General features: G+C 37.7%; 1 protein-coding gene across 1 annotated transcript in view; it reads left to right on the top strand.

The window, feature by feature from the left end:
- FCHSD2 (FCH and double SH3 domains 2) overlaps positions 1-13,226 on the top strand; it is a 289,630-nt gene that overhangs the window by 149,433 nt on the left and 126,971 nt on the right. The window contains exon 5 of the mRNA XM_064288657.1: positions 9,959-10,103. Coding sequence (XP_064144727.1) covers positions 9,959-10,103 — 145 coding nt within the window. The remainder of the gene's footprint in view (positions 1-9,958; positions 10,104-13,226) is intronic.

Raw genomic sequence — 13,226 nt, 5'->3', positions numbered from 1 at the left:
GCTAGCTTATAAAACCTAACTTTAAAAAGTAATTAAAGCCAATATTTACTAAATTATAGCAGACACTGTGGTAAGAACTTTAACTTATCTCTCATAGTTATCAAGATAACCCAGTGAGGTAGATCAATACACATCCTCATTTTACCTACTAGGAAACTAAGTCTTGGGTTATATGCCTCACTCAAGGTCACAAGCTATTTAAACACGCATTTATTCATTTGTTCATTCTTTACTCATGAAGTAATCTACTACATGCTAGCATTACACTAACAAGTATTCGAGAGACAAGATATATGGTCCCTGGCCTTAAGGAACTTACAGGAGATAGACAATGTAAACAGTTGCAGTATTGGGTAGTAGTAGAAGTACACTGGGAGCATGGAGAACACCTAAGGCTTCTAGGGCTGAGTCTTAAAGGATGAGCAGGCAGTTGGGCAAAAGGATTCTAAACAGATAAAACAGTTTAAAGGCATGGCGTCATGAGAAAATACAAATGTTAGGTAACAATGAACAGTTCAGTATAGTTAATGTGAAGTATATGGGTTCCAGGGTGAGGGGAGTAGTGAATGTTGAGGATAAATAGGCATCATGAAGGACTTTGGATATCATATTACAGAGTTTCTTTTTTATTCTGAAGACCGTGGAGGCTCTGAAGAACTCCCACAGAGGAATGACATTAACTTCACTGTAGTAACAGTATGAAAATAGGCCAAAGGGGCATGGAGAATTTGGAAGGACTAGAACTGCAGGAATTTAATTCCTCATCATCTCTTGTTTAAACTGTAGAAATTAGGTTGTGGGAAACATTTCCAAAGTATTTAGGAGACTGAAGCTAGAGGACTTATAATTGATTGGCAGTTTTGTTTTTTGTGTTTGTCAAATTTGTTCAGAGACAAACTACGAACACTAGTGTTCTCAGTATCTAAAATAGCTCTTGGCACCAAAAAAAAGCACTCGATAAATGTTTACTGACTGAAAGAATGAGGTAGAGAGAGGAAGAGAAGGGATTACAGAATGACTGCCAGGCTTTTTTCTTGGGCGGCTGAGAGGGAAGATCAGGATTAAGGATGAGAGTAGCAATTGCCAATTTTTTTTTGTTTGTTTATTCAGTTTTAGTTTTAGTCGTTTCAAATTTCTCTCTTAACTTTGTTTTGTATTTTTATTTGTATTGGTGCTTTAAAATTTTTAATTCAAGTAACCTATGCTTGTTGTAAAGTAGGTAAACAGTACAAAAGAGTATAAAGTCAAACTCCAGCCTCATCTTTCCCAAGCCTCTTCCAGTCATGCCTCTAGTCCCCTAGAGTAATTCCTATTAAAAGCATATCGTGTTTTCCTTTTTATTTTTTTCTGTGTATGTGTACATGCACACATATTTTTTTAATTATTCTTTAAGTAAAAGTTTACAGCTCAAGTTAATTTCTCATTCAAAAATTTATACACGTTTTGTCACATTGGTTGCAGTCCCCACAATGCGACAGCACCCTCCCCCTTTCCACCCCAGGTTTCCTATGTCCATTCTTTCATTTGCAGCAATGCCAGTAGCTATCTTTATATTTGTAAAGTAAGTTTACTGTCATTCTCCTGCTTGAAAATCTTCTATCGTTTCTCTTTGCCAATAGGATGAAATTTAAATTCCTGTTTATGATATTCAAAGCCTCAAGGAAACCTGGCCCCAGAATACTTATTTATCCTCCTCCCTAACCATTTCTCCATCTTTTGTCCTTGTTTCCCCGGCACTTGAGTACCTCAGCCTGTAGTTGTATTGCACGTCTTATCACACCTCCACTGGACTAGAATGGGTCTTCCTCTCTGCCTTTACTTCTGTTAGCTAGGCTTAGGATAGTCTCCCTTTCTGTTAGCAAAAACAATAAATAAATGTTTATTTACTAAAGCTCCATGTTCTATCCTTATTTAATCTTAGATTATGAACTTAGCATATTTTCTAGAGAATGTGGTAATGGTCAGATGCTGTATTTTTGGGCCTAGAGAAGATCTGTGGTTTGATTTGTTAGGTTTTATTTTTGTTTTTGCTTTGTACATTTTGAGAGAATTGTAGATTCACATGCAGTTGTAAGAAATACTACAGAGAGAACTCTTCACCCAGTTTCCCCAATGGTAACATCTTGCGTAACTGTGGTACAGTATCACAACCAGGAAATTCCTATCGGTACAATTCACAAATCTTATTCAGATTTCAGCCATTTTACATGCATTCATTTGTGTGATGTATGTGTGTACATTAAGTTCTATGTAGTTTTATCACATGTATAGATTTGTGTGACCACCACCACAGCCAAGGTGAATTTGTTGGTTTGTTTTTTAATGAAAATATCTTCCAGGTAAACTTTTTTCTGGCTCTCTGTTTTTCACTGTGGTTTCCATGTAAGAATAGTTCTCAGCATTTTAGGTGATACATGGATGAACATTTATGTGTTTTACTAATTATAACTTAATTTTATGGCAAATGTTTTTCAGTTAGAGTAGTGATTTGAAGCTGTAAAATACATATATTTTAGTTTAAAAGGTGAGTCACTTTAACAAGAAAGATAAGAAAATAATGCTACAGGGGGAATTTATACACAGATGTTAGGATCTAGGTAAATACTTATCAGAGTTAAGAGACCCATTTTGATCTTTAGCTTTGTTACTGAGACCGAGAGCAATCTATGTCACCAAAAGACCAGAAGTATGGGAGCCAGACAATATGGGTTTCAATCTAGACTCCATCATCCTCTCTTTGCTTCCTCTAGTAAATAAGCGTTGGGTGCCTGCTAGGCCAGACCATGTTCTAGGTGCTGAGTTTACAACAGTGAATAAAGCAAAGCTTCTGTTGAATGGAGCCTACATTCTAGTTAGGGAGGACAGGCACTAAACAAATGAACTATTAAACGCATGTCAATTGATGGTAAGCGCTAAGGAGAGTAAGCAGAGTAGGGAGGGTACAGAGTACCGGGGTTGGTAGCACTGCAGTCCCTCTTCTGTGTAGAGAGTAGACATTATGGGACAAGGACAGAAGCATAGGTCAGTTAGGAGGCTATTACAGTAGTTCAGACACAAGGTGATGGTGGTTCAGACCAAGGTGGTAGCAGTGGAAGAGATAGGCAGTAATCAGATTTCATAAATATTTTAAACGTCTAACAAACAGGATTTCAAGGTGGTTCAGATGTAGGATGTGAGAGAAAAAAGAGAAATCAGTGATGACCGTAGGGTTTTGGCTTGAGCTACTAGAAGATGAGAGTAGCTATCAACCAGATGGAATGGTTTACCAGAATATCTGATTTTAGGGAAGTGAAGAATTTGTTTTTAGACATGTTAGGTTTAAGGTGCCTTTTAAATATCCAAGTGGGAGATGTTGAGTAGGCAGTTGGGGGTCAGGGAAGATGTCTGGGCTGCAATTACAAATTTAGGAAGAGTCCACATATTGATGGTACTTAAAGCCATGAGACTAGACAAGCTCGTCTAAAAAGCAAATGTAGCAGAGAAAAGAAGCCTGAGGAATGAGATCTGGGGCATTCCAGCATTGGCAGGGCAGTGAGATGAGGAGACTAAGAAGTAGCCAGTGAAGTAGGAGGAGAACCAAGAGAATAATGCCCTAGAAGCCATGTGAAAAAGGCATTTCAAGAAAGAAGAGGTGATAAACTGGGCCAGTGCTGCTGATAGGTTGAGTAATAGGACCAGTACTTGAATTTATTGGGATTAGCCACAGGAAGATCTTTTAAAAACTTTGCAAGCAATTTTAGAAGAGCTGTGGACACCTAAACCTGATTCAAGTAGAACTAAGGACCAGGAGGAGAGGAAGTGGAAACAGTAATTTAAGATAATTCTTTCAAGGAATTTTGTTGATAAAGGGAACAACAGTGGGGGTGGTAGCTGGAGAGAAATGTGGGGTTGATGGAGTGTTTCTTTCAATGGGAGATAGTATAACATATTTATATATTGATTAGAATGAGCCAGTAGAGGAGAAAAAATTGATGTTGTAGGAGAAAGCATAATTACGGGATTGATCTTCTTGGGTGAAAAGTAATATAGTGGAAATATGAAGGGTTGCCTGCACAGCACAGGTGTTCATCCAGGTAATAGGAGGGATGGCAGTGCATGGGTGCAAAGGCAGGGAAATTGGTAGGTGTGGTGGGAACATGTGGGTAGCGCCTTCTAGTAGCTTCCTTGTCAGCTGAAAGTGTGGTCATATTAGAGGTATAAGAAGAGAAAGTGGGCAATAATTGTCTAGAAGACTATAGAAGAGTAAAGGGATTCGGGGAATATAGAAGAAATGCTGGGTGTACCACTAGGGAATACTAGAATTTATTTCTCATGAACTTAAAGTGAGACCAGGCAGCATGATTGTGTTTTTTTCTAGCCATGTTCTGCTGTACAGACTTTGGCATGGTAGAAACAGAAATTTGGATTTAACTAAGGTCCGAACTTATACATTATAAAGATGGAAAGAGAGCAGGGCAAGGGCAATCAGGGTGTTTGTCAGGGAGTGGGCATAGTGGTGGGCCGTGAAACTTAGGCTGGGTAAAGAGCTAAGAAGGGAAATTCTGAGAGGGGCAAGAGACAGTGGAAAGGGGGTAGGGTCAGAAGGATTGTGGGTTCTCATAGGACTGAGTAATTGTTAGAGTCAGGATCCTAGAGAGAGTGAGTGAAAACATAGATGTTGATTAGAGATTAGATGATTGAAAGTGGAGTTAGAGCAGAGGGGTAGTTATTGGTAATGGCAGAGTCTAGGTTATTACTATGGGAATGCCATTTCCTAGTGAATATCCCTAAGAAAAATTTCAAACCCTCTCTGAGCCTCACTTTTCTCCTCTGTAAAATGAAGATAATGTTGCAAACTTGTAGTGAGGATTAAACAATAAGTGTAAAATACACAACATAGTGCATAACATGTGACTAGGTCCTTAAAAGAATTTCCTTCCTTTGTTTTATAATTTTGTGTCTCATTTCCTGCCCTGAGAAAAATAGCAAAATGCTGTGTATGCTCAAAGTTGCTTCACGTGCAGTCTGGTGAAATAAAATTCTAAAAAAAAAAAAATCACTGTACAAAACCATTATTGTTTTTCCGCAGTCAGAAGTAATATTGCCACTACCGTTGGAACTACCACTATTATGTTAACAAAAAGTATTACTAGCTCTGCTGTTAAGTTCGCCCCCAACTCATGGCAACCCCATGTGCAACAGAACAAAATTCGGCCCGATGCTGGACCATCCCCATGACCTGATGCAGATTGGACCATTGTGATCCACAGGGTTTTCATTGACTGATTTTGGGGAGTATATTGCCAGGCCTTTCTTCCTAGTCTGTCTTAGTCTAGAAGCTCTACTGAAACTTTTTCAAGATCAAAGCAACACGCAAGCCTCCACTGACAGTTGGGTGGTGGCTGTGCATGAGGTGCATTACCTGGAATTGAACCCAGGTCTCCTATATGGAGGGCAAGAATTCCAAACTGAGCAGCTTCCTGGCCCACTGACTGGAAGAGATCCATATTTATGCCTAATCCCAAGAAAGGTGATCCAACTGAATGTGGAAACTATAGAACAATATCATTAATATGACTTGCAAGCAAAATTTTGCTGAAGATCATTCAAAAACAGCTGCAGCAGTATATTGACAGGGAACTGCCAGAAATTCAGGCCAGTTTCAGAAGAGGACGTGGAACCAGGGGTATCATTGCTGATGTCCGATGGATCCTGGCTGAAAGCAGAGAATACCAGAAGGATGTTTACCTGCGTTTTATTGACTATGCAAAGGCATTCGACTGTGTGGATCATAACAAATTATGGATAACATTGTGAAGACTGAGAATTCCAGAACACTTGATAGTGCTCATGAGGAATCTGTACATAGACCAAGAGGCAGTTGTTCGGACAGAACAAGGGGATACTGATGGGTTTAAAGTCAGGAAAGGTGTGCGGCAGGGTTGTATTCTTTCACCATACCTATTCAGTCTGTATGCTGAGGAAATAATATGAGAAGTTGGACTATATGAAGAGAACGGGGCATCAAGATTGGAGGAAGACTCGTTAACAATCTGCATTATGCAAATGACACAGCCTTGCTTGCTGAAAGTGAAAAGGACTTGAAGTACTTACTAATGAAGATCAAAGACCACAGCCTTCAGTAAGCATTGCACCTCAACATAAAGAAAACAAAAATCCTCACAACTGAACTAATGAGCAACATCATGATAAATGGAGAAAAGATTGAAGTTGTCAAGGATTTCATTTTACTTGGATCCACAGTCAACAGCCATGGAAGCAGCAGTCAAGAAATCAAAAGACGCATTGCGTTGGGGAAATCTGCTGCAAAGGACCTCTTTAAAGTGTTGAAAAGCAAAGATGTCATCTTGAAGACTAAGGTGCGCCTGACCCAACCCGTGGTATTTTCTGTCACATCATATGCGTATGGAAGCTGGACAATGAATAAGGAAGACCGAAGAAGAATTGACATCTTTGAATTGTGGTGTTGGTGAAGAATATGACTGCCAAAAGAACGAACAAATCTGTCTTAGAAGAAGTACAACCAGAATGCTCCTTAGAAGGATGTCGAGACTGGGTCTTACATACTTGGGACATGTTGTCAGGAGAGATCTGTCCCTGGAGAAGGACATCATTCTTGGCAAAGTACAGGGTCAGTGGAAAAGAGGAAGACCCTCAATGAGATGGATTGACACAGTGGCTGCAATAATGAGCTCAAGCATACCAAGGATCATAAGGATAGCGCAGGACGGGGCAGTGCTTCATTCTGTTGTGCATAGGGTCACTATGAATCGGAACCGACTCAATGTCACCTAACAACAACAACAACTAGGTCAATTGGCATAATAAAGTCTGTTGAAACATTCTGCATCCCACTTTAGTAAGGGGCGTCTGGGGTCTTCAATGCTAGCAAGCGGCCATCTAAGATGCATCAATTGATCCAAGCTGACCTGGGACAAAGGAGAATGAAGAACACCAAAGACAGAAGGTAATTATGAGCCCAAGAGATGGAAAGGGCCACATAAATCAGAGACTACATCAGCCTGAAACCAGAAGAACTAGATGGTGCTCAGCTACACCTGATGACTGTCCCGACAGGGAACACAACAGAGAATCCCTGATGGAGCAGGAGAACAGTGGGATGCAGACCTCAAATTCTCGTAAAAAGACCAGACTTAATGGTCTGACTAAGACTAGAAGGTCCCCAGACCTTCTGTTAGCCCCAGACTGGAACCATTTCTAAAGCCAACTCTTCAGGCAGGGATTCGACTGGACTAAAAAAACACTCATAGCGACCATATGGGACAGAGTAGAACTGTCCCACAGAGCTCCCAAGGAGCGCCTGGCGGATTTGAACTGCCGACCGCTTGGTTAGCAGCCATAGCACTTAACCACTACGCCACCAGGGTTTCCTCGACTGGACTAAAAGATAGAAAATGATACTTTCGAGAAGTGAGCTTCTTGGCTCAAGTAGACACATGAGACTGTGAGCAGCTCCTGTTTGGAGGAGAGATGAGAAGGCAGAGGGGGACAGAAGCTGGCTGAATGGACACGGGAATACAGAGTGGAGAGGAGTGTGCTGCCTCATTAGGGGGAGAACAACTAGGAGTATATAGCAAGGTGTATATAAATTTTTATATGAGAGACTGACTTGATTTGTAAACTTTCACCTAAAGAACAATAAAAATAAATAAATAGATAAAATTTATAAAAATAGCCTGTAAGCTTCATGGTCCAGGTATTTCCATTATTTCCCCATTTGTCACTTGAGGAAATAACTCCAAGCCTTAGTATATAGTGAGGTATGCCACATACAATTACATTGGTTAAACTAGAACTTGAACCCAAGTCTTCTGATTAGTAATTGAACCCTGTAGTTTTCATGGTACCACATTGTTAAGAATATGTTTGCCTGCTATAGATTTGCTAATCTCTAAAGGTTTCTTATTTTTTAACTCTTCATAATGAAAGGATTTTTCTTTTTATTGTACATTCATAATTTATACATTCATCCATTCATTCATTTATTCATTCAATACATACTTACTGAAACTCACTGAATGTTAGGCTATGTGCTAGGCCCTGGGAATACAGGAGAAAGCAAGACACACATACCCCCTACCTTCATAGAATTTTCACTGTAGTGAGGACAGACATTAACTAAACAATTGCCTAAAAATATTTATAATCAAAAACTCTGGGAAAAAAATTGATAAGTCCTATGAAGGAAAAGTACAGGAGACATTTAAATAAATAATAGAGAGGGACTTGATTTGAGTCTGGGGTTGGCTTGGTGGTGATCATGAAAGACATCCTTAAAGAAGTTACATTTAAGCTGACATTCTAAGAGTGAACAGCAGTTAACTAGGTAAAGAGGCAAAAGGTAAAAGGGTACTACTACACTAAGGGAAGAGCACGGATGAAAGGGTGAACCCTCCCTTCTCCCTCCTCCCTCCTTCTCTTTCTTCCTCCCTTCCTGTCACAGTTGATGATACTTTCTCATTATCGTTATTTTTTTTAAAAAAATATTTCAAGTTGTAAGTTAAGAGCTACAAAGCATAGTATGAAATCTTTCTCTCTGCATTTCCTGAGAAAATTAATTATTTGGTCTGCTTAGGAAGGCTTGTGATGAGCTTATATCCTAAGATCCATCAGTTGTCATGCAGTAAGGCCACTGGGGATATTAACTTTCCTGTTCTCAAGTCCATCAGAGCTTTTACTCTGACGGTTTTTACTGTCACAACATGTTGAATCCTTTTTCCAAAAGGATGGTGATATATCTCTGCTAAAATAAATGAATATTTCCATCTACACAGGGTCATTTGGTGTATTGCTAATCCATAAGAGTTCTTGACTGAAAAATAAAGTTCATCATTCTTTTTTAGTTCTAACTAGGATGGGAACCCAGGCAATTTTTCTTGTTTTTCGTGGTCATTTATTGGCCCAAGCTCTCATTTTGTGTAGCATATGGTCCCATACGTTACTGTAGTAGAAAATCCATGTGACACCAAAAGGGACCTCTCAGGAAATGAATATTATAATCAAAATTTTAGTGTAAGCACCTCTTTAAGTACCACCCATTGTTTTAAGTTTTGAAATATGTTTACTAGGGGCATATTAGAAATGGGTAAGGCATTTAGCAAAGTAGATGTAAAGAATTGAAAAGGAAGTTGGCCAGAAAAAGCAAAGGATGAATAATTCTTTGTCTTTACCCAGAGATCACTGAGCATGTTTACAAGCAAAGGTGATGGGGTTTGCTTGGAATGACCTCAGGCCTCAGTGTGATACTGGTAAAGCATTATTACAACAGAGAAACAGATGTAGAGTAACAATACCATAGATTGCTTTTGTCAGACAAAATAGACTTCTCAAGCACATATGCAGTTGTTCACGATACATATATATGTATATCCCCCCCCGCCCCACCCCGGCCACATCAGTTCTGATGTACTTGAAAGAGGATGTACTTTAGAAACACCTGACCTTGGTCTGTATCTCAGTACTGCTACATGCTTGCGCTATCTAGGGTGATTCTCTTAATCTCTCTGAGCCTCAGTTACCTCATCTATAAAATTCAGATAATACTTAATGAAGTAATGATACCTGAGACTCATAATAATGACCCTGAGACAGTGAAAGGCCTAGAAAGACTGAATTATCAGAGAGAAATTATTCATTAGTTTTTACAGTGTTAGCTTAAACTAGAATTGTAATGAGTGTATCACTTTACTCCGTTATTAAGAACATCTAATGAATCAAACAACCCATTACCAAACTATAGAGGAATAGAGTATATATGTGCTGTGTTTATACTTCTGTATGCTAAAATAGTATTACCTTTTATAAGCCAGTGTAAATACATTTACAGTTATACAGAAGATGTTTCTTCTGTTTGCCAGTGCTAGCTAGGGAGCAAAAGGTTAGCCAGATTTTCTTCCTTTTCCCTGCCTAATACTTTTCTGTCCCTCTTTGAATTTAGGAGCATGTATCCTGTTTGGAAATCTTTTCTCGAGGGAACAATGCAGGTAGCCCAGTCTCGGATCAGTATATGTGAAAACTATAAAAACTTCATTTCTGAGCCTGCAAGGACAGTGAGAAGCTTAAAAGAACAGCAACTAAAGAGGGTATTGTTTCAATTTCTGTCCTTTTCTTATATGCATTTTAATATATCAGTGCTATATTTATCTGCAAATTATATAAAATTTTATTTAAAACTTTGAGCTTTCCTATAATGGTTACACATGTTTCTGGTTGGCATTTTACTAGGATTTTCTGATTTCAACATGATCCCTCTAGCTACTATATTTTATTAAATGTTAAAGGTGAGTGTAATTTGAATCTTAAGCACTTCTTAGAAGTATCACTTGTCAGCTTTACTCAAGTAAATGGATATACTTAGTTTCACAATATGTTATAGTTTAGTGTTTATTAAAGTAGTTGCAATGTTATTAATCCCTCTAAATCTTGACAAAACTTTACATTAATATGTCTTAGTTTCTACTTGGCTTATTTTGTTTTCCTATTTTTATATGATAATTTAAAGGAAAACAGCGCATTTTGACCAAATGTAGTACATTTATAAACAATGTTAGTGTACTCTGAAATTTAATTATATAGGTTACAAATGAGTAAAAGTTTTCAAATAGATATGCTTCTTTGATTATACAGAAAACCAAAATTCATAGAAAAATTTTTTATTTAATGTGAATTTTATGAAAAAGATTGCTGTTGAAAGTAAATGATTGACTTGTGTCCTTTTTTGGAAATAGGGTAACAAAAATAGAGTTGATCATAATGCTTAATTGGTAATTGAAATTTTCTCATGAAGTGTTAATGTTTTAGAAATCTTAAAGTAATTATTTAAGGAAATAGTATTTCAGAAGCCAACTAGTGTTTTGATTCTACTTGTCATTTGGATTTGCAGAGCTTGTTTTAACAAAAATTATAAAAACTATTCTGTTTCTTCTTTGCCAAAGGTGATTTCAGTAGCATGAAATCAATATGTATCTCAAATGTATATGTGTGTGTTTAAAATGTTAATGGAGCACTTAACTAATGTCAGTCAGTTTTAACACTTGTATAAGGATGCATATATTTTATCTTTGCCAGAAATTATCTCTTTCAAAACAATCATAACGAATAAATTATGTGACTACTTATGATTTTGAGTTGTAAGAAAATAAATCATGGGTTACACTGTGTGTGTGCAAAGAGAGGGTGGAAGATGAGGTGGAGAATTAATACCAGTATAACTTCCCACCTGGGAGAAAACGCTGCATTTCAAATAGCCGGTGCATTCACCAAATCCAATTGAATTTGACAAGATTCACCTTTGTCAAGATCAGAGTATTTTGAAAGAGTTGAACTATGACTGGTGCTTTTCTCTTCCATTATTATTGCAATAATCTCTGGTCTGAATTTAACCAACATACCTGGGCAGAGACTATGAGATTTGGGAAGGCCTTTTATCGGTGGTGCCCTGGTGGCACAGCAGTTAAGCAGTCAGCTGCTAAGCAGTTTGAATCCACCAGCTGCCCCTTAGAAATCCTGCGGGGCAGTTCTACCCTGTCCTGTAGGGTAGCTGTGCGTCCGAATCGACTCAGCAGCAACTGGTTTGGTCTCTGATTTAGATGTGTGAATTAGCTTGTTTCTTATTATAACAACAACAAAAAAACAAACCTGTTGTCATCAAGTCAGTTTTGACTCATGGCCACCCAATATGTAACAGAGTAGAACTGCCCCATGGGGTTAATCTTGGCTGTAATCTTTACAGAAGTATATCGCCAGGTCTTTCTTTCACAATGCCATTGAATGAGTTCAAACAGCGAACCTTTAGGCTAATAGTTGAATGCAAACTGTTTGTGCCAATCATAATGGTGTTTATGTTATGTCTAAACAGTTGTTAAACATTAAGTACATACTGGACATACTTGTTAGGACTCGGAGGTTACAGGTGACTAAAATCCACTTTAAACTGGCTTAAGCCAAGAAAAGAATATATTAATTAGCTTGTGTAACTGAAAACTCCAAGACTTCAGGCATGGGTGGATCCAGGGGCTCAAATGATGGATTAGAGTTTACTCTTTCTTCCCATGATTTCATTCTTTAGCTACTACTTTCCCCAGTGGCTTCATTCTTTAGCTACTCTCTATACATGATGACTTCCAGAGTCCCAGATTTACAAATTTTACACTTTAGGAATTCCAGAATTTCTATTTTCCCAAAAGTTCCAACAAAAATACCAAAATTGAGGCTTATGGGCTTATTCTGTGTCACGGGTCTGTACCCTGTATCAGGGATTATAGTCATCTTCATACAAACAACATGGGCTAACAGTGGGGGAAAGGTGATTCTCCTTAAATCCAGTGTGATTGTTCTTAAATGCCTTCAAAGAGTTCTCTTTTTAAAAATGTATTTTATCTAACATTTACAGATTTTGTAGTACAAGAAACTGAGCCAAGTTGCTCTGTCATTATCAAAACCAAATTTGATTTTTAAAAACCTCCCTTCATAACATTCTGTAGTTCATAATAATTTTTATATTTTGTCTCTTTTGGCCATATTCTAATACTTGGGGAGAAATCCAGATACATTACAGTTAGGAAGGGTCTGACCATTGTGGAAATTATGACTATCGTAGCATTTTCCAGATCATTTTCCCTATTATAACTCAGAACAAAAGCCACAATAACCTATGGCCTTTTACCATTCTTATACTTAGGCATACTTTTATCTTCTTCATTTATACTAGAGTTTACCTTCTTGAAATAATTGTGATTCACAGAGTTGCATAGTAAATAGCAGAGGAGGAATTTGAATATACTACTTCCTAATTCCAAATTCTATACAATCTTTTAAAAAGTTTAATATTTAAACAAGTTTACAGGAAACTCCATATAACTACTTCACCTTAGTAAACTACCTCATTTCCTTGTTCCTTTTATTATCTTAGTTCTTATAATAGCTGTAATCAGTACATAGATCATGTTTTGGGATACTCTGTTTTCCCCATTCTTTGCATTTCCCAATTAATTGCTTATGTTTCTATATATCCTTCCTGTTTGTTATTTTGAATGATAAATAAATTTTCCATTTAGAGATTTGAGGTAATAGTTTTGGATATTATCACTAAGTATGCATTAAAACTTAATTTTATTCTTTCAAATTATTTTTTCAGGATAAATTTCCAGGAGCCTAACTACTGGGTCAGAGAGCCTATTGGCCCAGGTTACTTTTGTTTTTATTCC

Source organism: Loxodonta africana, chromosome 7, assembly GCF_030014295.1.
Source record: "Loxodonta africana isolate mLoxAfr1 chromosome 7, mLoxAfr1.hap2, whole genome shotgun sequence".
NCBI classification, from domain to species: Eukaryota; Metazoa; Chordata; class Mammalia; order Proboscidea; family Elephantidae; genus Loxodonta; species Loxodonta africana.
Note: the sequence above shows the minus strand (reverse complement) of the source record. Positions and strands in the feature narration are given on the sequence as shown.